This window comes from Cetorhinus maximus, chromosome 10 (genome assembly GCF_964194155.1).
Source record: "Cetorhinus maximus chromosome 10, sCetMax3.hap1.1, whole genome shotgun sequence".
NCBI classification, from domain to species: domain Eukaryota; kingdom Metazoa; phylum Chordata; class Chondrichthyes; order Lamniformes; family Cetorhinidae; genus Cetorhinus; species Cetorhinus maximus.
In genome coordinates this window covers 46,407,564-46,435,484 of record NC_135888.1, presented here as the reverse complement: position 1 = coordinate 46,435,484, position 27,921 = coordinate 46,407,564, and the positions used below count along the sequence as shown (strand labels likewise).

At 49.7% G+C, this 27,921-nt stretch overlaps 1 protein-coding gene across 3 annotated transcripts in view; it reads left to right on the top strand.

Moving 5' to 3' along the window:
• The first annotated feature begins 1,829 nt into the window (after window positions 1-1,829).
• Window positions 1,830-27,921, top strand: part of ddr2l (discoidin domain receptor family, member 2, like) — a 77,232-nt gene continuing 51,140 nt past the window's right edge. The window contains exons 1-2 of one of the 3 annotated variants that reach the window (XM_078550417.1): window positions 1,830-1,954; window positions 27,353-27,488. In XM_078550417.1, the coding sequence (XP_078406543.1) occupies window positions 27,425-27,488 (64 nt within the window). In that variant the 5' untranslated portion in view covers window positions 1,830-1,954; window positions 27,353-27,424. Of the gene's footprint in view, window positions 1,955-23,725; window positions 23,750-26,712; window positions 27,223-27,352; window positions 27,489-27,921 lie in introns of those variants that run through there. The other 2 variants (XM_078550418.1, XM_078550416.1) reach the window with 2 other exon arrangements.

Sequence of the window (27,921 nt, the reverse complement as noted above, 5' to 3'; positions counted from 1 at the left end):
CGAGAGGTCGGGCGAGAGTGGCAGGGGGCGAGAGTAGCGGGATGGGGGGGCGAGGGGGGATGCGGGGGGGCAAGGGGGGTGACGAGGTGGGTGAGGGGGACGAGGGAGGCATGAGGGGGACGAGTGGGGCATGAAGGGGTTGGGGGGGACGAGGGGGAGACAAAGGGGGTGGGGGGGATGAGGGGGGTGAAACGGGGTGACGGGGGTGAAAGGGGGGCATGGGGAGACGAGGGGGTGGACAAACGAGGGATGAGGGGGATGGGAGGGGGGAATGAGGGGGGAGAGGGTGGGACGAAGTGGGGAAACGAGGAGGGCGAGGGGGGACGAAGTGGGAGAGAGGGGAACGAGAGTGACGAGTGGGGGGGGCGAGAAGAGGGGGACGGGGGACAAGTGGGGGGGAGGGGGGGGAAGAGGGGGTGAGGGGGGGAAGAGGGGGGCAAGGGGGGGGAAGAGGGGGCGAGGGGGGAAGAGGGGGGTGAGGGGGGAAGAGGGGGGTGAGGGGGGGCGAGGGGGGAAGAGGGGGCGAGGGGGGTGAGAAGTGGGGGGCAGGGGGGGAAGTGGGGGGCGAGGGGGGAAGAGGGGGGCGAGGGGGGTGAAAGGGGGAAGAGGGGGGCGAGGGAAGAGGGGTGCGAGGGGGAGGGAAGAGGGGGGCGAGGGGGGGATGGGTGGAAGAGGGGGGCGGGGGGGGAAGAGGGGGCGACGGGGGGAAGAGGGGGCGACGGGGGAAGAGGGGGCGAGGGGGGGAAGAGGGGGCGTGGGGGAAGAGGGGTGTGAGGGAAGAGGGGGGCGAGGGAAGAGGGGGGCGAGAGGGGGGGAAGAGGGGGGCGAGAGGGGGGGAAGAGGGGGGTGAGAGGGGGGGAAGAGGGGGGCGAGGGAAGAGGGGGGCGAGGGAACAGAGGGGCAAGGGGGGGCAGAGGGGGGCGAGGGGGGGGGAGAGGGGCCGAGGGGGGGAGGGAACAGGGGGGCGAGAGGGGGGAAGAGGGGGGCAAAGGGGGGAAGGGGAGGCGAGGGGGGAAAAGAGGGCGAGAGGGGGAAGAGGGGGGCGTGGGGGAAGAGGGGTGTGAGGGAAGAGGGGGGAAGAGGGAGGCGAGGGGGGGAGGGAAGAGGGGGGCGAGGGGGAGGGAAGAGGGGGGCGAGAGGGGGGTAAGAGCGGGGCGAGAGGGGGGGGGAGAGGGGGGCGAGGGAAGAGGGGGTGAGGGAAGAGGGGGGCGAGGGAACAGAGGAGCAAGGGGGGGCAAGAGGGGGGCGAAAGGTGGGGGGGAGAGGGGCTGAGGGGGGGAGGGAACAGGGGGGCGAGAGGGGGCCGGGGGGGAAGAGGGGGGTGAGGACGGGGGCGAGGGGGGGAAGAGGGGGGCGACGGGGGGAAGAGGGGGCGAGGGGGGGAAGAGGGGGGCGTGGGGGAAGAGGGGTGCGAGGGAAGAGGGGGGAAGAGGGGGGCGGGAAGAGGGGGGCGAGAGGGGGGAGAAGAGGGGGGGCGAGAGGGGGAAGAGGGGGGGCGAGAGGGGGGGAAGAGGGGGGCGAGAGGGGGGGAAGAGGGGGGCGAGGGAAGAGGGGGGCGAGGGGGGGAGGGAACAGAGGGGCAAGGGGGGAAGGGGGGGCGAGGGGGGGAAGAGGGGGGCGAGAGGGGGGGAAGAGGGGGCGAGGGGGGGAAGAGGGGGCGTGGCGGGGAAAGAGGGGGGCGAAGTGGGGGGCGAGGGGGGTGAGGGGGGAAGAAGGGGGCGAGGGGGGTAACAGGGGGACGGGGGGAAGAGGGGGTGAGGCGGGGGAAGAGGGGGGCATGAGGGGGGGGGGGGGGGAGTGGGGAGTGGAGGATGAGGGTCGGGCCGGGTTTTGCTGCGGGCTGGGCCGGGCCGGGCCGGGCCTGGCGGGGGGGGATGTGTCTGTCACGGGGAGGCCGGGCTTCGCCGCTCAGTGTTTCCGGAGCGGGAGAGGAGGCGGCGGGACGGACTCTCAGGTAAAGTGGCCTCGGGGCTGGCGGGAGGTCGGGGCGGCCCAGAGACTCCCCCCGGCCGGGGGGGAAAGTGCCGGAGACCCCGCGGGGTGAGTGACCGAGAGACAGGGGCCGGGCCGGAGTCCGGGACTCGGACACACTCCGGCCATCCCGATCCAGGCGGCCGGGCACAGCAGCGCCAGAGTCAACAACCGGACTGACCCCTACCCGAGAGCCCAGGGTCAGCGCCAGACCTTCAGCCCAGGGTCAGCGCCAGACCTTCAGCCCAGGGTCAGCGCCAGACCTTCAGCCCAGGGTCAGCGCCAGACCTTCAGCCCAGGGTCAGCGCCAGACCTTCAGCCCAGGGTCAGCGCCAGACCTTCAGCCCAGGGTCAGCGCCAGAGATTCAGCCCAGGGTCAGCGCCAGACCTTCAGCCCAGGGTCAGCGCCAGAGATTCAGGCCAGGGTCAGCGCCAGAGATTCAGCCCAGGGTCAGCGCCAGACCTTCAGCCCAGGGTCAGCTCCAGAGATTCAGCCCAGGGTCAGTGCCAGAGCTTCAGCCAAGGGTCAGCGCCAGAGATTCAGCCCAGCGTCAATGCCAGAGCTTCAGCCCAGGGTCAGCGCCAGAGATTCAGCCCAGGGTCAGCGCCAGACCTTCAGCCCAGGGTCAGCGCCAGAGATTCAGCCCAGGGTCAGCTCCAGAGATTCAGGCCAGGGTCAGCTCCAGAGATTCAGGCCAGGGTCAGCTCCAGAGATTCAGCCCAGGGTCAGCGCCAGAGCTTCAGCCCAGGGTCAGCGCTAGTGATTCAGCCCAGGGTCAGCGCCAGAGATTCAGCCCAGGGTCAGCGTCAGAGATTCAGCCCAGGGTCAGCGCCAGAGCTTCAGCCCAGGGTCAGCGCCAGAGATTCAGCCCAGTGTCAATGCCAGAGCTTCAGCCCAGGGTCAGCGCCAGAGCTTCAGCCAAGGGTAAGTGCCAGAGATTCAGCCCAGGGTCAGCGCCAGAGATTCAGCCCAGCGTCAGTGCCAGAGCTTCAGCCCAGGGTCAGCGCCAGAGCTTCAGGCCAGGGTTAGTGCCAGAGCTTCAGCCAAGGGTCATTGCCGGATCTTCAGCCCAGTTCCAGAGCTCCAGATTTAACTCACAGTTAGTGCCAGAGCTTCACCACAGCATCAGTGCCGGAGATACAGCCTAAAGTCTGTGTCAGAGGTTCAGCCCAAGTTCAGTGCCAGAGATTCAGCCCAGGGTCAGCGCCAGAGATTCAGCCCAGGGTCAGCGCCAGAGATTCAGGCCAGGGTCAGCGCCAGACCTTCAGCCCAGGGTCAGCGCCAGAGATTCAGCCCAGGGTCAGCGCCAGAGATTTAGGCCAGGGTCAGCACCAGAGATTCAGGCCAAGGTCAGCGCCAGAGATTCAGCCCAGTGTCAGCGCCAGAGATTCAGGCCAGGGTCAGCGCCAGAGATTCAGCCCACGGTCAGCGCCAGAGATTCAGCCCAGGGTCAGCGCCAGAGATTCAGGCCAGGGTCAGCGCCACAGATTCAGCCCAGGGTCAGCGCCAGAGATTCAGGCCAGGGTCAGCGCCAGAGATTCAGCCCAGGGTCAGCGCCAGAGATTCAGCCCAGGGTCAGCGCCAGAGATTCAGCCCAGGGTCAGCGCCAGAGATTCAGCCCAGGGTCAGCGCCAGAGATTCAGCCCAGGGTCAGCTCCAGACCTTCAGCCCAGGGTCAGCGCCAGACCTTCAGCCCAGGGTCAGCCTCAGACCTTCAGCCCAGGGTCAGCGGCAGAGATTCAGCCCAGGGTCAGCTCCAGAGATTCAGCCCAGGGTCAGCTCCAGAGCTTCAGCCCAGGGTCAGCGCCAGAGATTCAGCCCAGGGTCAGCGCCAGAGCTTCAGCCCGGGGTCAGCGCCAGAGATTCAGCCCGGGGTCAGCGCCAGAGATTCAGCCCAGAGTCAGCGCCAGAGATTCAGCCCAGGGTCAGCGCCAGAGATTCAATCCAGGGTCAGCCCCAGACCTTCAGCCCAGGGTCAGCGCCAGAGATTCAGCCCAGGGTCAGCGGCAGATATTCAGCCCAGTGTCAGCGCCAGAGATTCAGCCCAGGGTCAGCTCCAGAGCTTCAGCCCAGGGTCAGCCCCAGACCTTCAGCCCAGGGTCAGTGCCTGAGATTCAGCCTGAGGTCAGTGTCGGAATTGCAGCCCAAGGTCACTGCTGCGGCTCAGGCCAGATTCAGAACCAAACATCGAGGCCACGGTCAGTGCCTGTGCTTCTGGAGATTCTGCCCAAGGTCAATGCTTCACATTCAGCCCAGGGTCAGTGCTTGACCATCAGCCCAGGGACTGTGCCAGGGATTCAGCCCAGAGTCAGTGACGGAGAATAAGCCAAGGGTCAGTGACGGAGAATAAGCCAAGGGTCAGTGCCGGAGATTCAGCCCAGGTTCGGTGTCAGAGATTCAGGTCAGGCTCACTGCTGAAGATATATCCCAAAGTCGGTGCCCGGGGTTCACTCCAGGTTCAGTGCTGAGATTGAGCCCAGGCTCAGTGCTGGAGAACCAGCCCAGAGCCATTTCGGTACTTCAGCCAGGGTTAGTGCTGCATATTCACCTAGAGTCAGCGTTGGAGGTTCAGATCATGGTCAGTCTCGCACATTCAGCCCAGGTTCCACCCTCGAGGTTTATCTCAGGGTCTGTCATCAAGGGTTCACCCAGTGTCAATGACGGAAGATCCGCCCAAGATCATTGCCTGAGCTTCAACCCGGGGTCAGTGCCAGAGATTCAGCCCAGGGTCAATGCCAGGGAGTCAGCCGAGGGTCAGTGCCAGTGATTCAGCTCAGGCCCATTGCCTCTTGTTTAGACCAGGGTCAGTTCCGAAGATTAAGTCTACATCAGTGTTGGAGATACAGCCCAGGGCTAGTGTCAGCGATTCAGCCCAGGGTCGTTGTCCGAGATTCAGCCCGGGATCAGTGCTGATTGTTCAGCCCAGGGTCAGTGGCGGAGAATAAGCCATGGGTCAGTGCCCGAGATTCCGGCCAGGGCCAGTGCCAGAGATTCAGGTCAGGTTCACTGCTGGAGTTACAGCCCAAGGTTGGTGCCAGAGCTTCAGCCCACATCAGTGTCAAAGATTCAGCCCAATGCCAGTGCTGGAAATTCAGCTCACAGCCAATGCCAGTCTCAAATGGCTGGTGCCTTGCTAAGTTACATGGCTGCATCATCTTTCCACTGGCAAACTGTCCTGCCCTCCTGATTGACAACACAAAGGTGTTTTCCACAGAATCATAAAGCTGCTTATTCCACATCTTCAGTGGGTCAAGTGTCCGAGATTCAGCCCAGGGTCAGTGCCCAAGATTCAACCCAGAGCCAATGCCCGAGATTCAGCCCATGGCCAGCACCCGTGTTTTAGACCAGGATCAGTGCTGGAGACTCAGCCCAGGGTCAGTGCCAGAGATTAAGCCCAGGTTCAGTGCCAGACATTCAACTCAGGGCCAGTGCCAGTGATGCAGCCCAGGGTCAGTGTCAGAGATTCAGCCCAGGTTCATGCTTCAGTTGTGACCATTCAGCTTCAGGGGATAAGGAGGAATTTTAAGTTAGATTGCTTTTTAGCATTTTACCCACAAGTGTGATTCAGTCATGGGACCTGTCGTGTTGTTGCATGAAGTTGCTGGTCCAACTGAAGGACCAAGATCCTGGAGGGCACCAAGCATGAAGAGTGAGAGAAGATGGAATAAATTTGATTTGACAATATTGAGCTTCAATTTTGTGATGGTATGACCCTGGGGAAATGTGAGATTGTACCAATGACAGCTGAACAAAAGGTGATTGTTGGAGGGCCAGGAATACTTGTGATGTGGAATGAGCAGCTTTATGATTCTGTGGAAAACACCATTGTGTTGTCAATCAGGAGGTCAGGGAGGGTGTTTGCCAGTGGAAAGATGATGCAGCCATGTAACTTAGCAAGGCACCAGCCATTTGTGACGTTAATTAAATTCAGGGAGCGACAATGAAGCTATGGGTCTATTGCACAACGGTGGAGTCTTGGGTACAGTGTGCTGTAACTTAGCTGTGGGTACGGGGCGCAGTAATTGGACTGTGGCTACACGGTAAAGTAATCAGACAGTGTGGGGCACAGGATGCAGCAATTGGCCTGCGTGGGGTATAGGGTATGTACTGTGTGGGGTAAAGGGTGCAGTAATCGAACTGTGTCGGGTACAGAGTGTGGTATTCGGACTGTGTAGGGTAAAAGGTGTAGTAATGGAACTCTGTGGGTACAGTGTGTAGTAATCGGACTCTGTTGGGTACAGAGTGTAGTAATTGGACTGTATGGGGTACAGGGTTCAGTAATTGGACTGTGTGGGGTACAAAGTGTAGTAATCTGGTTGTGTGGGTAATCGGACTGTGTTGCGACCAGGGTGCAGTAATCGGATTGTGTTGGGGTCAGTGTGCAGTAATTGGACTGTGTTGGGTACAGGGTGCATTAACGGACTACGTTGGGTACATGATGTAGTAATCGGATTGCATGGGGTGCAGTAATTGAAATGTGTTGGGTCAAAATCCTGGAACTCCCTCCCTAACAGCACTGTGGGTGTACCTACACCGCATGAACTGCAGTGGCTCAAGAAGGCAGCTCACCACCACCACCTCAACGGCAATTAGGGATGGGCATTAAATGCTGGCCCAGAAGTGAAGCCCACATCCCGTGAATGAATAAGAAAAAGGGTGCAGTAATCGGATTGTGTTGGGTACAGGGTGAAGTAATTGGACTGTGCTGGGTACAGGGTGTAGTAATCGGACTTCGTTGGGTACAGGGTGTAGTAATCAGAATGTATTTTGCACAGGGTGTAATAATTGCACAGTGTTGGGTATAGGGTGTAGTAATCGGATTGTGTGGTTACAGGATGCTGTAATTGAATTGGGTTGGGTACATGGTGCAGCAATTGGACTTCGTTGGGTACAGGGTGCATTAACGGACTGCAAGATGTAGTAATTGGATTGTGTGCGTACATGGTGCTGTAATTGGATTGTGTTGGGTGCAGGGTGTAATAATTGGCTTGTGTGGGTACAGAGTGGAGTAATTGGACTTTGTTGGATACAGTAATCGGACAGTGTGAGCTGCAGAGAGTATTAATCGGATTGTGTTGGGTACAGGGTGTATTAATTGGATTGTGTTGAGTATAGGGTATAGTAATCAGATTGTGTGGGGTACAGCGTGTAGTAATCTGATTATGTGCATACAGGGTGCTATATTTGGACTGTGTTGGGTACAAGATGTAGTAATTGGACTGTGTTGGATACAGGGTGTAGTAATTGGACTGTGTTGGGTACAGGGTGTAGTAATTGGACTGTGTTCGGTACAGGGTGTAATAATCGGACTGTTGGGTACAGGGTGTAATAATTGGATAGTGTGGTGTACAGGGTATAGTAATCGGATTATGTGGGGTACAGTGTATAGTAATTGGTTTGTGCGCGTGCAGGGTGCAATAATTGGACTATGTTGGTTAGAGGGTGTAACAATTGGCTTGTGTTGGTACCGGGTGCAATAATCGGACTGTGTTGGGTACAGGATGTCATAATCAGAGTGTGTGGGGTACAGGGTGTAATGACTGGACTGTGTTGTGTACAGGGTGTAGTAATCATACTATGTTAGGCACAGGGTAAAGTAATCGGACTGCTTTGGGTACAGGGTGCAGTAATCAGACTGTGTTGTGTACAGGGTGTAGTAATTGCATTGTGTGGGTTTCTGGGTGTAGTAATCGTACTGTGTTGGGTACAGGGTGTAGTAATTGGTCTGTTGGGTACAGGGTGTAGTAACCAGACTGCGCTGGGTACAGGGTGTTCTTATCGGACTGTGTGGGTACAAGGTGTAGTAATCAGACTGTATTTGGTACAGGTGTAGTAATCGGACCGTATTTGATACAGGGCATCATAATTGGATTGTGTTGGATGCAGGGTGTAGTAATCGACAGTGTTGGCTTTGTGGTGTAGTAATCAGACGGTGTTGGATAGTAGTAATCAGATTGTGTGGGTAGAGGGTGTAGTAATTGGACTGTGCTGGGTACACGATGTAGTAATTGGACTGTGTGATGTACAGAGTGTAGTAATTGGTCTGTTGGGTACAGGGTGTAGTAATCAGACTGCGTTGGGTACAGGGTGTTGTTATCGGACTGGCTTGAGTACATGGTGCAGTAATGGGACTGTGTTGAGTACATGGTTTATTGATCGGACTGTGTTGGCTAAAGGTTGTAGTAATCGGATAGTGTGTGTGCAGGGTGCTATAATTGGACTGTGTTGGGTACAGGATGTAGTAATTGGGCTTTTTTGACTGCAGGGTGCATTAATCGGACTATGTGGGATACAGGGTGCAGCAATCGGGCGGCGTGAGGTGCAGAGAGTATTGATCGGATTGTGTTGGATACAGGGTGTAGTAATTGGACTGTGCTGGGTACAGAGTGTAGTAATTGGACTGTGTTGGTACAGGGTATAGTAATCGGATTGTGTTGCGCACAGGTTGTAATTGTATTGAGTGGTGTACAGGGTTCAGCAATTGTACTTTGTTGGGTAAAGTGTATAGTAATTGGACGGTGTTAGGTACAGGGTTCTGAAATCAGACTGTGTCGGGTTCAGGGTCTAGTTATCGGACTGTGTGGGTACAGGGTGTAGTAATTGGATTCTGTTAGGTTCAGAGTATAGTAATCGGACTCTGTTGGGTACAGGGTGTAGTAATCGGTCTGTATTTGATACATGGTGTAGTAATTGGGTTGTGTTGGTACTGGGTGTAGCAGTTGGACTGTGTTGGGTACAGCCTGTAGTACTCGGACTATATTTGGTACAGGGTGTAGTAATTGGACTGTATTGGGTACAGGGTGTAATAATCAGACTGGGTTGGGTACAGGGTGCTGTAATTGGACTGGGTTTGCTTTCTGATTCAGTAATTGGACTGTGTTGGGTGCATGGTGTAATAATCGGACCATATTTGGTACAGGGTGTAGTAATTGGACTGTGTTGGGTACATGATGTAGTAATTGGACTGTGTACAGGGTGTAGTAATTGGTCTGTTGGGTACAGGGTGTAGTAATCAGACTGCGTTGGGTACAGGGTGTTGTTATCGGACTGTGTGCGTACAAGGTGTAGTAATCGGACTGTATTTGGTACAGGTGTAGTAATTGGACTGTATTTGGTACAGGTGTAGTAATCGGACCGTATTTGATACAGGGTGTCGTAATTGGACTGTGTTGGACGCAGGTTGTAGTAATCGACAGTGTTGGCTTCATGGTGTAATAATCAGACTGTGTTGGATAGTAGTAATCAGATTATGTGGGTTGAGGGTGTAGTAATTGGACTGTGCTGGGTACATGATGTAGTAATTGGACTGTGTGGTGTACAGGGTATAGTAATTGGTCTGTTGGATACAGGGTGTAGTAATCAGACTGCGTTGGGTACAGGGTGTAGTTATCGGACTGTGTGCGTATAAGGTGTAGTAATCGGACTGTATTTGGTACAGGTGTAGTAATTGGACTGTGTTTGGTACAGGTGTAGTAATCGGACCGTATTTGATACAGGGCGTAGTAATTGGACTGTGTTGGGTGGAGGGTGTAGTAATCAACAATGTTGGCTTCATGGTGTAGTAATCAGACTGTGTTGGATAGTAGTAATCAGATTGTGCGGGTCGAGGGTGTAGTAATTGGACTGTGTTGGGTACATGATGTAGTAATTGGACTGCGTGGTGTACAGGGTATAGTAATTGGATTGTGTGTGGTGCAGTGTGTAGTAATCAGATTGTGTGGATAAAGTGTGCTGGAATCGGACTGGCTTGAGTACATGGTGCAGTGATGGGACTGTGTTGAGTACATGGTCTATTGATCGGACTGTGTTGGCTAAAGGTTGTAGTAATCGGATAGTGTGTGGTACAGGGTGCCGTAATTGGATTGTGTTGGGTACAGCGTGTAGTAATTGGACTGTGTGGACGCAGGGTGTAGTAATTGGATTATGTAGGGTACAGGATGTAGTAATTGGGCTGTGTTGACTACAGGGTGCATTAATCGGACTGTGTGGGATACAGGGTGCAGCAATCAGGTGGCGTGAGGTGCAGCGGGTATTGATTGGATTGTGTTGGATACAGGGTGTAGTGATTCGACTGTGCTGGATACAAAGTGTAGTAATTGGACTGTGTTGGGTACAGGATGTAGTAATCGGATTGTGTGGGGTAGAGGGTTTAGTAATTGGACTGTGTTGAATACAGAGTATAGTAATCGGATTGTGTTGCATACAGGTTGTAATCGTACTGAGTGGGGTACAAGGTTCAGCAATTGTACTTTATTGGGTACAGTGTGTAGTAATTGGACGGTGTTGGATATATGGTTCTGAAATCGGACTGTGTCGGGTTCAGGGTCTAGTTATCGGACTGTGTGGCTACAGGGTGTAGTAATCGGATTCTGTTAGGTTCAGGGTATAGTAATCGGATTCTGTTGTGTACAGGGTGTAGTAATTGGTCTGTATTTGGTCCATGGCATAGTAATTGGACTGTGTTGGGTACAGGGTGAAGTAATCGGTCTGTGCTGGGTACATGGTATAGCCATCGGATTGTGTTGGCTTCATGGTGTAGTAATCATACTGTTTTGGGTACAGTGTGTAGTAATCAGGTTGTGTGGGTAGAGGGTGTAGTAATTGGACTGTGCTGGGTACATGATGTAGTAATGGGACTGTGTGGTGTACAGGCTATAATAATCGGATTATGTGGGGTACAGTGTGTAGCAATTGGTTTGTGCGCGTACAGGGTGCAATAATCGGACTGTGTTGGATACAGGGTGTAACAATTGGCTTATGTTGGCACCGGGTGCAATAATCGGACTGTGTTGGGTACAGGATGTCATAATCAGAGTATGTGGGGTACAGGGTGTAATGACTGGACTGTGTTGTGTACAGGGTGTAGTGATCATACTATGTTAGGCACAGGGTGTAGTAATCGGACTGCTTTGGGTACAGGGTGCACTGTGTTGTGTACAGGGTGTAGTAATTGCATTGTGTGGGTTTCTGGGTGTAGTAATCATACTGTGGTGGGTACAGGGTGTAGTAATTGGTCTGTTGGGTACAGGGTGTAGTAATCAGACTGCGCTGGGTACAGGGTGTTATCGGACTGTGTGGGTACAAGGTGTAGTAATCGGACTGTATTTGGTACAGGTGTAGTAATCGGACTGTGTTTGATACAGGGCGTCGTAATTGGATTGTGTTGGATGCAGGGTGTAGTAATCAACAGTGTTGGCTTCATGGTGTAGGAATCAGACTGTGTTGGATAGTAGTAATCAGATTGTGTGGGTAGAGGGTGTAGTAATTGGACTGTGCTGGGTACTTGATGTAGTAATTGGACAGTGTGGTGTACAGGGTGTAGTAATTGGTCTGTTGGGTACAGGGTGTAGTAATCAGACTGCGTTGGGTACAGGGTGTTGTTATCGGACTGTGTGGGTACAAGGTGTAGTAATCGGACTGTATTTGGTACAGGTGTAGTAATCGGACCGTATTTGATACAGGGCGTAATAATTGGACTGTGTTGGGTGCAGGGTGTAGTAATCGACAATGTTGGCTTCATGGTGTAGTAATCAGACTGTGTTGGATAGTAGTAATCAGATTGTTTGGGTAGAGGGTGTAGTAATTGGACTGTGCTGGGTACATGATGTAGTAATTGGACTGTGTGGTGTACAGGGTATAGTAATTGGATTGTGTGTGGTGCAGTGTGTAGTAATCGGATTGTTTGGATAAAGGGTGCTGGAATCGGACTGGCTTGAGTACATGGTGCAGTAATGGGACTGTGTTGAGTACATGGTCTATTGATCGGACTGTGTTGGCTAAAGGTTGTAGTAATCGGATAGTGTGTGTACAGGGTGCCATAATTGGATTGTGTTGGGCACAGCGTGTAGTAATTGGACTGTGTGGGTGCAGGGTGTAGTAATTGGATTGTGTTGGGTACAGGGTGCATTAATCGGACTGTGTGGGATACAGGGTACAGCAATTGTACTTTGTTCGGTACAGTGTATAGTAATTGGATGGTATTAGGTACAGGGTTCTGAAATCAGACTGTGTTGGGTTCAGGGTCTAGTTATTGGACTGTGTGGGTACATGGTGTAGTAATTGGATTGTGTTGGGTACTGGGTGTAGCAGTTGGACTGTGTTGGGTACAGCCTGTAGTACTCGGACTATATTTGGTACAGGGTGTAGTAATTGGACTGTATTGGGTACAGGGTGTAATAATCAGACTGGGTTGGGTACAGGGTGCTGTAATTGGACTGGGTTTGCTTTCTGGTTCAGTAATTGGACTGTGTTGGGTGCATGGCGTAGTAATCGGACCATATTTGGTACAGGGTGTAGTAATTGGACTGTGTTGGGTACAGCGTGTTGCAATGGGCTGTGCTGAGCATTGAATGTAGTAATCGAATTGTGTGCGTACAGGGTGTTATCAGACTGCGTTGGGTACAGTGTGTAGTAATTGGACTGTGTGGGGCTTTGGGTGCACTAAACGGACTGTGTTGGGTACAGTGTGTAGTAATGGGACTGTGTTGGGTACACAATGTAATAATCAGAATGTGTGGGGTGCAATGTGTTGCAAATGGATTGTGTGGACACAGGTTGCTGTAATCGGACTGTGTTCGGTACTTGATGCAGAAATTGGACTGTGTTGGGTACAGTGTGCAGTAATCGGGCTGTGCTGGGTGGAGGGTGTAGTATTTGGACGGCGTTGACTGCAGGGTGCAGTAATTGTACACAGTGAGATACAGAGAGTCTTAATCTAACAGTGTTGTGTACAGGGCTCTGTAATCAGACTGTGTAATATTTGGACTGTGTTTGGTACAGGGTGTAATAATTGGACTGTGTTTGGTAAGGTTGTAGTAATCAGATTGTGTGGGGTGCAGTGTGTAGTAATTGGATTGTGTGGGTACAGGGAGCTGTAAACAGGCTGGTTTGAGTAGATGGTGCAGTATTGGGACTGTGTTGAGTATGTGGTGTATTGATCGGACTGTGTTCGGTACAGGGTGTATAATTTGGCTGTGCTGGGTACAGGTTTAGTAATCGGACTGTGTTGGGTAAAGGTTGTAGTAATCGGATTCTGTGCAGTACAGGGTGCCATAATTGGACTGTGTTGAGTACAGGGTGTAGTAATCGGGCTGTGTTGACTACAGGGTTAGTTAATCGGATTGTGTTGAATACAGGGTGCAGCAATCGGGCGGCGTGAGGTGCAGAGAGTATCAATCGGATTGTGGTGGGTACAGGGTGTAGTAACCGGACTATTTTGGGTACTGTGTGTAGTAATTGGACAGTGTTAGGTACAGGGTCCTGATATCGGACTGTGTCGGGTTCAGGGTCTAGTTATCAGACTGTGTGGGTACAGGGTGTAGTAATCGGATTCTTTTAGGTTCAAGGTATAGTAATAAGATTCTGTTGTGTACAGGGTGTAGTAATCGGTCTGTATTTGGTACATGGTGTAGTAATCGGACTGTGGGTACAGGATGTAGTAATTGGATTGTGTTGGGTACTGGGCGTAGTAGTTGGACTATGTTGGGTACAGCCTGTAGTACTTGGACTATATTTGGTACAGCATGTAGTAATTGAACTGTATTGGGTACAGGGTGTAATAATCGGTCTGGGTTGGGTACAGAGTGCTGTAATCGGACTGGGTTTGCTATGTGGTTCAGTAATTGGACTGTGTTGGGTGCATGGTGTAGTAATCGGACCGTATTCAGTACAGGGTGTAATAATTGGACCGTGTTGGATACAGTGTGTTGCAATGGGCTGTGTTGAGCATTTGGTGTAGTAATCAAATTGTGTGTGTATAGGGTGTTGTTATCGGACAGTGTTGGGTACAGGGTGTAGTAATCGGATTGTGTGGGGTAGAGGGTTTAGTACTTGGGTTGTGTTGGGTACAGGGTATAGTAATCGGACTGTGTTGGGTACTGATTGTAGTAATCAGACTGTATTTGGTACAGGATGTAGTTATTGGACTGTGTTGGGTACAGGGTGTAGTAATCGGACTGTGTTGGGTACAGAGTGTAGTTATCAGACTGCGTTGGTTCTAGGGTGTAGTAATCGGACTGTATTGAGTACAGTGTAGTAATTATACTGTGCTGGGAACAGGGTGTAGTAATCGGACTGTTTTTGGTATAGGGTATAGTAATCGGATTGTGTGCGTACAGGGTGCTGTAATCGGACTGCCTGTGTACAGGCTGCTGTAATCAGACTTGGGTACAGGATGTAGTAATTGGCCTGAATGGGTATAGGGTGCAATAATCGGACTGTGTTGGGTACAGGATGTAGTAATCTGACGGCGTGAGGTGCAGAGAATATTAAGCAGACTGTGTTGGGTACTGGGTGCAACAATTGGATTGTGTGCCTGCAGGCTGCAGTAATCGGCTGTGTTGAGTACATAGTGTAGTAGTCGGACTGTGTGGGGTTTCGGGTGCAGTAATGGGACTGTGTTAGGTACAGAGTGTATTAATTGGACTGTGTTGGGTGAAGTGTGTCGTAATTGGATTGTGTGGATGCAGGGTGCTGTAATCGGACTGTGTTGGGTACATGGAGTAATCAGATTGTGTGGTGTACAGGGTGCAGTAATTGGACTGTATTGATTACAGGGTGCAGTAATCGGACTGTGTTACATACAGGTTGTATTTATTAGCTTGTGTGGACATCGTGTAGTTATCAGACTATGTGGGTACAGGGTGTAGCAATTGGACTCTGTTGGGTACAGGATGTCATAATCGGACTGTGTTGGTTACAGGGTAAAGTAATCAGTATGTGATTGGTACAGGGTGTAGTAATAGGACTGTGTTGAGTACAGGGTGTAGTAATCAGATCGTGTGGGTACAGGGTGGTGCAATCGACTGGGGTTGGTACATGGTGCAGTAATTGAACTGTGTTGGGTACATGGTTCAGTAATCGGACTGTGTGAACCAGGGTTGATCCCCTGGCTTGATGGTAATGGTAGAGTGGGTGATATGTTGGGCCATGAGGTTCGAGTGCAATTCTGCTGCTGCTGATGGCCCACAGCGCCTCATGGATGCCCAGTCTTGAGTTGCTAGATCTGTTCGGTGGTAGTGCCACACAACACGATGAAGGGTTGGGTTCAGTGTGAAGGCGGGACGTCATCTCCACAATGACTGTGCGGTGGTCACTCCTACCGATACTGTCATGGACAGATGCATCTGCGATAGGCAGATTGGTGAGGATGAGCTCAAGTATGTTTTTCCCTCTTGTTGGTTCCCTTGCAGATCCAGGCTAGCAGTTACGTGCTTTAGGACTTGGCCAGCTCAGTCAGTAGTGGTGCTACCGAGCCACTGTTGGTGATGGACATTGAAGTCCCCTGCCCAGAGTACATTCTGTGCCCTTGCCACCCTCAGTACTTCCTCCAAGTGATGTTCAACATGGAAGGGCACTGATTCATCAGCTGTGGGAGGGTGGTACGTGGTAATCAGCAGGAGGTTTCCATGCCCATGTTTGACCTGATGCCATGAGACTTCATGGGACCTGGAGTCGACGTTGAGGATGCCCAGGGCAATTCCTTCCCGACTGTATACCACTGTGCCACCAGCTTTGCTAGGTCCGGTGGGACATGACATACCCAGGGATAGCGATGGTGGTGTCTGGGACATTATCTGTAAGGAATGATTCTGTGAGGATGACTATGTTAGACTGTTTCTTGACTAGTCTTTGAGACAGCTCTCCCAATTTTAGCTTTAGCTCCCAGATGTTAGTAAGGAGGGCTTTGCAGGGTCAACAAGGCTGCGTTTGCCCTTGTCTTTTCCGGTGCCTAGGTCGATGCCCGGTGGTCCGTCCGATTTCTTTTTTTTTGTGACATTGTAGAGGCTTGTTACAAATGAGTGGCTTGCTAGGCCATTTCAGAGGCATTTAAGAGTCAACCACATTGCTGTGGGTCTGGAGTCACATGTAGGCCAGACCAGGTAAGAATGACAGATTTCCTTCCCTAAAGGGCATTAGCGAACCAGATGGGTTTTTACAACAATTGACAATGGTTTCATGGTCATCATCAGACTTTTAATTCCAGATTTTTATTGAATTTAAATTCCACCATCTGCTGTGGTGGGATTCGAACCCGGTCCCCAGTGCATTACCCTGGCTCTCTGGATTATTAGTCCAGCAATCGTACTGTGTTGCGTACAGTGTGTAGTAATTGGACGGCTTTGGGTACAGGGTTCTGTGATCAGAGTGTGTCGGATACAGGGTGTAGCTATCGGACTGTGTGGGTACAGGGCGTAGTAAGTGGACTCTGTTGGGCCCAGGGTGTAGTAATCCGCCTGTATTTGGTACAGGGTGTAGTAATTGGACTGTATTTGGTACAGGGTGTAGTAATTGGATTGTGTGGATACAGGGTGCTGTAATCGTACTGTGTTGGATACAGAGTGTAGTAATTGGCTTGTGTGGATTTAGGGTGCAGTAATCAGACTGTCTTGAGTACAGCGTGCAGTAATCACACAGCGTGAGGTACAGAGAGTATTAATCGGACTGTGTTGGGTACAGGGTGTAGTAATCAGACAGTGTTCAGTACAGGGTGTAGTAATTGGATGGTGCTGGGTACAGGGTGTAGTAATCGGACCGTGTTGGGTACAGGCTATAGTGATTGTATTGTGTGGGGTACAGTGAGCTGTAATTGGACTGTGTGGGGTACAAGGTCCCATAATTTGACTGTATTGGGTGCAGGTTGTAGTAATCGGTCTGTGTGGGTATAGGGTGTAGTAATTGGACTGTGTGGGTTACAGGGTGTAGTAATCGGGCAGTGTGAGGTGCAGAGAGTACTAATCGGACTGTGTTGGGTACAAGGTGTAGTAATTGGACTGTGTCGGGTACAGGGTGTAGTAATCGGACTGTATTGGGTAGAGGGTGCGGTAATCGGACGGTGTAGGTGCAGGGTGTAGTAATCGGACTGTGTCGGGTACAGGGTGTAGTAATCGGACTGTGTTGAGTTTGGTTTGTGATCCAGCGTGGATTCCGTGCGTTGCCTGTCCACCATGTTCTTAGAACCTTTCGTGCAGAGGAGAAGGAACAAAGAAAATTTGAAGGTTGGGAGGATTTTGGACAATAGGAGAAGTGGCAGTTTGCAGGAGAGGGGCAGGCAGTGGCCAGACAAGAGGGAGCGAGATCCCAGAGGGGAGAGTAGCAAGGGGAGCCTTGCGTGAGAGGGCTAGACGAGAGGCTTGAGGGAGGCAGTGGAGTAAATGAGAGCCAGGATGGGAGAGCGGGAGGGGAGATGAGGATAGGAGTGCCCGGGGAGAGGCACTGGTGAGGGGTGTGTGCAGCTGAGTTGGGATCGGAGGAGGTTTGGGGCCTAGTGGGAGTGTGATCTCAAATTGGAGGTGGGAGAGAGAGAGCATTGGAAGATTTTTAGGAGGACATTGTATGTCTGAGAGAGGTAATGAGGCAGGTTCACTCTCGAAGAGAATTTGAGAAGACAGGTTATTGACTGGAAGATTGTCCTTTTGAAGGTGGAGTGCTTGTGGAGGGGAGGAGGTAGCAGCCCTCAGTCCAGGATGAGGGGAACGGAGAGGGTGCCCTGGCTGCTGTGGCAATGCAACACTTTTCCAGCAGAATGGAGCAAGCCATTGAGGGATTTTCCCAGGAAGACAGCGTCCACACGTGGGGCTGGCTGATGGGTCTGGGGAGCCTGACGTGAGTTAGCAATCAGAGCATGGATTTTTGGATTACAGAATCGAGAGTAGGAAAGGGGCAGTGAGAGCTTTCGTGAACTGGACGCCATGGTCAATGTGAGATAAGTGAGAGACTTGGAGAGGGTAGAAAAGAGGAGCATGTGAATCAGCGGTGTCTCGGGGTGGAATAAAATAGTGGTGTTGCTGATAGATTGGATAGGATGTAAAAGATTCCACTCAAGGTCCAACAGAATAACAAGGCTGCACCTCCCACACATCAATGTGAACTGGCTGGCAGGGAGATTTAGGAAGTCAGAACAAGTTGTACTCCCTGCTTTATGTGTCAGTGTGAATGGGTGCCAGTGGAGAGGGAGTTAGGGACACAGTTCTCCCAGCATTCAAGGATGAAAGGGTTGAAGGTGGACGGGGGATATGAACAAGTGAAGCAGATACTGGAAATGGAAAAGGCTCGTGGCGTTGAGGTGGTAGGGGGATGGAGATGATGAACGGTACTTGGTGCGAGTTAAGAGGTGGGCAGCAGAGTTTTGAATAAGTTCAAGTGTACGGAGGTTAGAATATGGGAGAACAGCCCAGTACCTCTTTGCAGAGGTAACAAAGGCATGGATAAAATTGAGGACCAAGTTGAGGATGCAGATTGAAAACCTTGAACATGTTTGGCTCTGAGCCTGTTTGCAACCTGAGATCCTATTCTCAGCCTTTCTTTGTCGGAATTTGCTGGCAATATTCTTGTTTGGCACTACATTGATTCAATTCCTGAAAGCTTCTAAATGAGTCTGAAGCTGAGCAAGGTTTATATTGTATTTGCACAGTGTGGGCACTGACAGCTGGCATTATACCCAGAATCCAGGGTGGGCACTGAGCATTGTTGATGTTGCACTCAGAGGCCCACTAACTGTGCTGAGCGTAGATTGTATGTTTTTTTTATTCATTCATAGGATGTGAGTGTAACTAGCTAGGCCAGCATTTATTACCCATCCCTATTTGCCCTTGAGAAGGTGATGGTGAGTTGCCTTCTTGAACCGCTGTAGTCCATGTGGTGTAGGTACACCCACAGTGCTGTTCGGGAGGGAGGTCCTGGATTTTGACCCAGCGGCAGTGAAGGAACCATGATATATTTCCAAGTCAGGGTGGTTTCGCTTTGCTGCTTCTGCTGCTTGGCGTTCAGTCCTGTATTACAGCTTCACCAGGTTGGCACCTCATGTTAAGGTATGCCTGGTGCTGCTCCTGGCATGCCCTCCTGCACTCTTCCCCGGCTTGATGGTAATGGTAGAGTGGGGAATATGCCGGATTGTGAGGTCACATATTGTGGCTGTATACAGTTCTGCTGCTGCTGATGATCCACATTGCCTCATGGATGCTCAGTTTTGAGTTGCTGGATCTGAATTGTACTGGTATAGCTATAACTTTGTATCTGGGTTGCATTGGGGGCTGTTCATTGTGTAGGTGTGATTTAGGTACATGGATGTTCTGATGTTGCTTCTACTCCTGTGTGCCCAGTACTCCTGTTGCTATTTGGCTCAGTGATTTTGCGATGAGATGTGTGGACGGCACTATGTTGGCTTGTGTTCTAGCAAGTGATGCAGGCTGTTGTATTGACTTCTCTGGCTTGAGTCCAGGACAGGCACTCGGCACACTGCCGTGTTTACCTGGGAGAAAGGGCTCGTCTACTGCGTCTGATTCTCAGCATGTTAAGTGTATTTATGTTTAAAATGTTGTGGTATTTGTTTCAGAGGCTGGAGCTGTTTGTGAGATACTGCTCAGGTACTGCTCACTAAGGTGAGAAGCAGAGATTGCCTCTGTGTACTGATGGTGCTCTAACAACCCCCACCCATCTCCTATTCCTCTGTTTACCCCAGCCCCAATCTTTTCTTCCTTGGGAGGAGGATCACACAAGATGGTATGACAGACACTGATAGAAAATGGCTAGATTTTTATGAATTGTGTAAGGTTGTCCTGGCAGGCATGTGATTACAGTGAAACGGCCCAGAACCAGCCTGCCCACATCTAGGACAGTAAACCCTGACCTAGCCCAGAAATACCTCGGTTTCCATTTGAAGGGGGATCAGAACTAGGGGCCATGAACAAAAGATAGTCACTGTTAAATCAGAAAAGGAATTCAGGAGAAACTTCCTTACCCTGGGAGTAGTCAGCATGTGGAATGCTCTAACACATTGATTGTTGAGATGAATAGCATAGATTCATTTAAGGAGAAGCTAGATATTACATGAGGGAGAAAGGAATTAAAGGCTATGCTAATGTAGAGGAGACCAAACGCAGACTAGGTGACCTCTTTGCAGAGCACCTTCGGTCTGTCCGCAAGCATGACCCAGACCATCCTGTCGCTTGCCATTTCAACACCATCCTGCTCTCATGCCCACATGTCTGTTCTTGGCCTGCTGCAATGTTCCAGTGAAGCTCAACGCAAACTGGAGGAACAGCACCTCATCTTCCGATTAGGCACTTTACAGCCTTCCGGACTTGACATTGAATTCAACAACTTCAGATCATGAACTCTCTCCTCCATCCTCATCCCTTTTTGGTCCCCTTTTTTCAAATATTTATTTTAAAATTTTTATATATATATTTTTTTTTCCCACCTATTTTTATTATTATTTTTAAAATTTATTTCCATTCTTTGTTTTACTCCCAACTTTTAGCGCATTTCGGTCTTTTTTCCCCACACCGTCCCCTCCCCCCACCCCAGCCCCACTAGGACCATCTGTCACTTGCTCATAGCGCTTTCTACTCTTAATGTCACCATTAGCACCTCCTTTAGCCAGTATCACCACCATCAACAACCCTTCGAACCTTTTGTTTATGACATCTTTTGCAATCTCTCCTTTGCCTCCAACTATCACTGGTCTTCTCTCCAGCTTCACCTGTCCCACCCCCCTTAAACAGTATATATTTCATCACATTTTTACTTTTCTTTAGTTCTAAAGAAGAGTCATATGGACTCGAAACATTAACTCTGTCTTTCTCTCCACAGATACTGTCAGACCTGCTGAGTTTTTCCAGCAATTTTTGTTTTTGTTTCAGATTTCCAGCATCCGCAGTATTTTTCTTTTATCTCATAGTCCTGTTGTGTCTCACCCACTGGGTACAGAATACAGTGCCCTTGCACCACCCCCCACCCCCCCAATGGTGTTCAATCTTCCACTTGGCCTGTCCAGTGAAGATCTAGCCCGTGTGTTACAGACAGGAGGGGGTTTAATTTAAGCAACCCCAGGTTTGTCCCCTCACCGCCCGTCTGTAAACAGAAAGGTGTTTTGATTTTTATTTTCCCCCTTTATATGTGGTGGCATCTTTCCCCAACCTCTCAGTTTTGTTGTGATCCAATTTTGATTAATATCCCCATAGCAAACACGAGATGGAATAAAATCAGTGGGTTAATTTATTTGCACACACTGAAACTTGGGAGCAGGTGGGTGTTGCTACATAGCCCCCCAGCACATTCATACAATAAAAGAGGGATAGAAAAAGAGGTACAGGTCAAAGACCACAGAATAAATAAATATTCTTTTACGTGAGTGCAGAATCCAGAATCAAAAGTCCAATAGTGTATTCTTTCACAGAGTCAGCAGGTTGAAGACTGATGCTGGGTATTTCACTTTTCCAGTGGATGAAGTGGGCACATAGAGATGAATTAGTCTGGTAGGCGCTGGTGCAGAAGTTCCAGTAGAAACAGTGGAGACAGAGGCCAGGCATTCAACTGGACCGAGTCCTTGTTCTGAGCTGCTGCTTGGTTGATAGAAGATGGTAGCCTGCTTTGCAGCTCCACAAGGCAGGGTAACTGGTTCTTTCAGCTTGGGTGAGGGCGAGGGGTCATGTGATATGACTCCCACTTCTCCACTTTAGTTTGGACAAAGGATGTATATTCCTTTGTCTGGAATCTTCAGGTGGTTAATATTTCAACCATTAATAATTTCAAAAGAGGTTTCAGGGTCCTTTGTCCTATCAGACTGGCCGTCGCCTTTGGCCAAGCCTTGGCCTTAGAAATGTAAATAGTCTTTGTACAATTCCCTTGGATTTGATCTCTGTAGTCACAGGGGGCATTAGCATCTCTTCAGGGATAATGAGGTGGCAGCTGTCCTGAATGCCAGGAAGTTCCTTCTGTTTCATAGCCAGCAATGGCTTCAGTCATTTTAAAGCCTTTGTCCAGTTTTTTTTAAAAAAGTTTATAAATTGGCCATGATATATATATAATTTTTATAAAAATATAGAGCGAGGTCTTAGCTCCGGGATACCGTGAATTCAAGCTGTGCTGAAGGCAGCAAGCAATTGGAGCTTTAAGATAGAGGATGTAGCTGCTTGAGTGTCCACATGGTCCAGAGGCAGCCCAGTAGCCTTGAGCTCCATTGTGTCTCACATCCATAGAGGGCAGCTGCATGCATGCAAAGAATAAACAGACTTATTCCACACACATGGTAATGGTTGTCATGGCAGCCATTTTGACCATTTGTTATGTGTCTTGTTAAGATGGTTAGTAGTAGTGATGTGGTGGCGTGAGTCACATTTCAAAGGCATCACGGGGGGATGGGATGGGGAGGAGATGAAGGAAGGGGCGGAATGATGTGCTTTTAAGTAACAAAGCCCCTGAAGAGGAGAATCATCATGAAAATGCACATAATTTTTCACATATTGACGGAAATCTGGAACTCTCCTTCAAAAGGCTGCAGATTTTGGGGGTTAATTGTAGTTTTCAAGGTTTGAGAATTTTTTTGGTTAAGGGTATCGAGCGATTTGGAGCAAAGGTAGGCAAATGGAGTTCAGTCACAGATCAGCCTGAGGGGACGGGCCTAACTCAGGCCCGAGGGGCTGAATGGCCTCAGGTTTAATCTTACTAAGATACAAGGCAAGCGCTAGGAGCTGTGGGCTCTCCGTGCTCTATCTGTGTTATGGCCTTATGCTAGCACTAAACGAAAGTTTCTACTCCCTCTGTTTTCCTGCTGAAAAAAGTAAGAGTTCTGCTGAGATCCCAGCCTGTTAAATTGTACAGATTCTGCTTGGGGTGGGGGTGGGGAGGGGAAGAGGGACTGACAGTGGAATTTGTGATGAACTTGCAGCAGAGGGAACCAATTCCATGACCTTAACCATCTGTTCCATCTTCTGGGCCCTGTTTTTTTGGCTCCTCTAAGTGAATCCTGCCTGAGTTCCCCAGGCAGCTCCAGTCTGATTGTGTTCAGGGTTTCAGCTGCAATCAATTAGCCTGCGTCTCTTCCCCTTTCCCCTCCCCCCCCTCCCCCCACCCACTCCATGCAAAGCTAACCATTAACACTTTGAGGCCTGAATGGCTGCAGCCCGGCTTGTCCTGACCATCACACCAAATTCAGAATGGTACCAGAGATGGTGGGAGACTTCAGTACTATGGAGAGACTGAAGCTGGAGCTGTTCCCCTCAGAGCAGAGAAGGTTAAGGGGAGTTTTGATCAAGGCGTTTAAAATGATGAAGGGCTTTTGATGAAGTAGATGAGGAGAATCTGTTTCCACAGACAAAAAGGTCAGTAACCAGGGGTCACAGATTTAATATGACACAAAACACGGAAGGAATGACGAGGAGAATGTTTTTTATGCAGAGAGTTGTTGTGGTAAGCTATGCGCTGCCTAAAAGTAGGGTTGCTAACTGCGGTTAAATGCATTCCTGGAGGTTTCATCACATGACTTGCCCCCACACTCCAGCCATTATTTGGCCAACACATGCATCTTTGTGACGTACTGCCTTCCTACACCAATTGGAAAGCAAAAAGATCCATTATCCAATTGGATGATGCTTGACTGTCAGCCAAGCAGCCTTTTTTTGCCTCATTTTCGTATCTAGTAAAGAGAAATGCTCAAAGAAAATGACAAAAAAACAATCTTTTTTTTTTATTATCCCAATGATTTTTCTCCAGGGTTGCCAACAAGTGTTCTAGAGATTGATCTTCAATTCCTGGAGATTCCAGGCCAGTCCTGGAGGGTTAAACGGATGGTGGAAGCAGATTCAATGGTAACTTTCAGAAGGGAATTGGAATAATACTTGAAAAGGAGAAAGACACTATCTTGAACTAGAGGAGTGGAACTAATTGCATAGTTCTTTCAAAGAACCAACGTAGGCATGGTGGGCTGACTGGCCTCCTGCACCGTACGATTCTAAGATAGGACCCTGAGATGGCCTTTTTGTTGACACTGGGATACAGGTAAAGCTGATAACTACATACGTCCTCTCTCTCTCTTTATCAGGGTCTCAGTCACTCCCTGTTAGGCCTCGTGTTCTGGTCTGTGTTCATTTCACCCGTCGTTTTAGGACACAGATAAGTCTCACTCCTAATGCTGTGGCTGCACAAGATAATGGCAGTGGGGGTAATATATTAGCATGCGCCGAGGATTGGTTAAAGGACAAAAACGGAGCTGGAATAAACGGGTCATTTTCAGGTTAGCAGACAATTGCGATTGGAGTGCCGTAAGGATCAGTGCTGGGGCTCCAGCTATTTACAACCTTTATTAATGACTTAAGTGAAGGGACTGGGTGTAATGTATCCAAGTATACACAAGTAAGCTGTGAGGAGGATGCTGAGTCTGCAAAGGAATATAAATGTGGGGAAATGTGCGATTGTTCACTTTGGTAGGAAGATTATAAAAGCAGAATATTTTTGAAAAGGTGACAAAGTGTGAAATGTTGGTTTTCAAAGGAATTTGGGTGACCTTGTTCTCAAAAATGAAGTTATTTTGCAGGTATAGCCGACAGTTAGAAGACACATAGCATGTTGGCCTTTATTACAGTGGTGTTGGAGTACAGGAGTAAGGAAATCTTACTGCAATTGTACAGGGTTTTTGATAAGGGGATAAGGAGGCAAGTACTGAGATGAGAAATGTCTTCACTCAGAGGGTTGTGAATGTTTGGAATTCTCTACCCCAGAGAGCTGTGGTTGCTCAGTCCATGGGTATATTCAAAGTTAAGGTTGATAGATCTTTGGACTTTTAAGGAAATCAAGGGATGTAGGAATTTGGTGCATAAGTGGAATTGAAATTGAAGTTTAGCCTCATTGAATGATGGAGCAGGCTCGAGGAACCATATTGTCTACTCCTGACCCTCTTTCTTATGTTGTTATGAGTGAATGGAGTGCTCAGAGCTGTGACAATTCCAGGAGTGTCTCAATGGGGGAATGTGCTGGCCTGTGGAGTTCTGATTGCCACAAGGAGTCAAGCACTGGGATTTGCCTCTTTTGGATGGGCTGATGCATTCATGCCGATTGTTTCTGGAGAGGTCGTTGTGGGTGACAAAGATGATACTTATCTTTGTGGACCATAGTTACTCTACCCCCCCCCTTCCCCTACACCTACTGAACAAGATTAGGACCCCTCTCTCCTCAATATTACATCTGCATTAATGGTGGGCCTTGCGGGTGCTGTGTGGTGTGGACAGGAATTGTCAGAGAGCAGGAATTCTGGCCTGCATTATAGAGAAGCCAGGATCACGGCCATTAAATTCTTCAAGCAATCCTGAGCCCTAGACTGGGACGTTGACAGCTGGCTTAGATCACATGCAACTGGGGAACAGTGACAGCAATAGAGGGGAAGGGAAATGGGGCAATAAAAGGGGAAAGGAATGGGGGCAAGATCTGGAAGTGATGTTTTCAGATGGGTGTGCAAGGGTTAACTGATGTGAAATGGAAAATTAGAATGTGAGCATTTCCTGGGGGAGGGGACAAAACAGTCCGACCTGAACTGAGAGTGCTGGAGGGGGGGTGCAGGGAGGAGTGTCAGGTTGAGCTGGATTGACATGGGGTGAAGACTGCCAGGTTTAGTCTGCAAGAATTCTTACTTGCCTCTCAATTATCTCTCCAATCTGCCCTGAAATCTTTTCACACCCTCTGTTTCCGTGCCGACCTGCATAATTCATTCCACATGTTCACTCCCTGTGTAGAAATCAGTTAACCCTACACTTCCCGAGGACCTTCTTTGAAGCTTCAGCACATGCCCACAATAGGAATTGAAAACCTTTGTATTTATATAGCGCCTTTTACAACCTCAAGATGCCGCAAAACACCTGATAGCCAATGGAGCACCTTTTGAAGTGTAGTCACTGTTGTAATGTAGGAAATCTGGCAGCCAGTTTGTGCACAGCAAGCTCCCACGAAGCCATGTGATAATGACCAGATAATCTGTTTTAGTGATAAATTATTGGAAGGACACTAGGGAAAACTGCCCTCTTCTTCTTTCAAATATTGCGTTGGGAATGTCCACCTGAGCGAGCTGATGCTGTCTCACTTTAACATCTCCACCTTTGCCCATGCAGCTTCCGAAGCTTCCTCAGTACTGCACTGAAGTGAGACTTGTCCCATGACTACCCAACACTGAGGCTAGAGCGCTACCAACTGAGGCACTCATGTTATCAGGGTCCAATTCCTTTATTCCCTTAGAGTTTTAAACAGAGTAAATAACCACAGGCTCCTCCTGTTTCCTTGTAAATCAGTGGTATATAGCGATAATTGTACAGGGCCTAATCAGGAAGCTGTGGCTTAATACAAGCCTGGCATAACGGATGTTTTCAGGAGAAGCTCCACACTTGTCATCCAGTGCAGTACCTATTGATGAATTGCCTGACATTCAGAGTTAGTTATGCTGCAACCCTGTTTAATGTTCTGTCACCTGCAGAAAAGATTGGATAGATATCATGGGGAATGATGAGGCATCAGTGAGCTCATGGTTAACTATGGCCCTTGGAGTTCTGTTGCAATTCTGGTTCAAATTGTGATAAAATTGGTGAAGAGTGGAGTGGGAGGACTTTAGAAAATGATTAGGCACACGGGGCTAGGGAGTAGGTACTGGGCATGGTGCAGTCTATTCACATGTTCTTGGCACCCCCAGCACAATCATATGTCAAATAAACTGCCTTGATGTTAATACTGACTCATGATGGACACTGTTAACATAAGTTAACATATCTGCAGTGTGGTGGATGGCAAACTCATTTCAACTATTGTATTGTCTTTACTTTCCACTAAACCAGCTGACATGTTTAAACTGAAAGGAAGGGAATGTCTATCTTTAACGAGCTGGTGGGTAGTTAGTGAGTCAGCAGCTGTCATGCTCATAACAGGCTGTGTGTTTATCGAGGAGGAGGCACTGGGATTAATGAAAAGTTTATTTGTCCGCAAACTGACCTAAGTGCAGCTTGCTGATAGCAAAACATAAAAACAATGGCATAGCCCATGGTGTAGTCTCATTACTCTCCTTTGTGCCGCTACTCGTCTGTTCAGGATTCATTGCCAAGGGAACGGTTTGAGCAGCTTTCTCAGCCTCATTTCCAAGGCTGAATGAGGCCGGAATGGGTCTCATCCTCTGACCCGAGCATGACATTGACAAATTGTTCAGGGGCTTTTCGCTTCTGATGTGACTGCAACCTGGTTGGAAGGAGTCAGAGAGGGAGGGAGAGAGAGAGAGAGAGAAGCTGGAAGGGATTTCATAGAGGAATTTGCTGAGTGCTGCCAAGCCTATGTTTGCACAGTATTGACCAGAGCTATTACATCCATCACTGAGTCAGGGGAGACTCAGTACTTGGACAACACTAACGCCAGCAAGGATGGAAACAAAGCTTGTTATTGTACAGCTGTGTGGGCACAGACACAGAGACACCCTCCAGCTTCATACTCAATGCTTGATATTCCTGGTGACTATTCCTTTTATTCCCCGGCTATTGTTCCCGATTATCATTTGTTTATTCCCTGCTTGCTATTCCTGGTCATTATGCCCTGATTCCTGTTGCCGGTGATTATTCCATTTATTTTCCTTTCTTACAGAGATGTAGTCCAGAACCTCCTTTGCTGCTAAGTCAACTCTCTCATGGTCTGAGCGGTGCCTTCCTACCAATAATGCTTTGGTGCTTCCTGCTGATGCTTCACTATCCTGGGAATTCTAAAGCTCAAGTCAATCCTGGTAAGAAATTCTGGCAATCTCCAGTGTTCAGTAATCCCAGTTCGGGTGATTGCCCTTTCTGTTTATCAAGGGGGTTCCACTGATCCAGTGAGCGGCTGAATCACGCAGAACACAATGGTCCATCCTGTCCCTTCTCTGAGCCAAGTCAGCCGGTCTCAACTGGGGCAGTGCGGTCACTGCACTGAGGGTTAATGCAGGGGAGGTTTCTTCTCCTGGAATGATGCAGGGATTCCTGCTGGAAACCCTGTGAAGGTTTGATGAAGTTTAATTGGGATGCTGCCTCCTGCTGGCATGCACTTGTTTATTACTGAAGGTGATGGCTGTGGTTTAAGGATCTGGCACATATAGGGTTAATGTGGGACTGAGTACAGTACCACTCACACGTGACTTACAGTGTGGTATTGTACAGAGACATGTATAGACCTAAGCATCA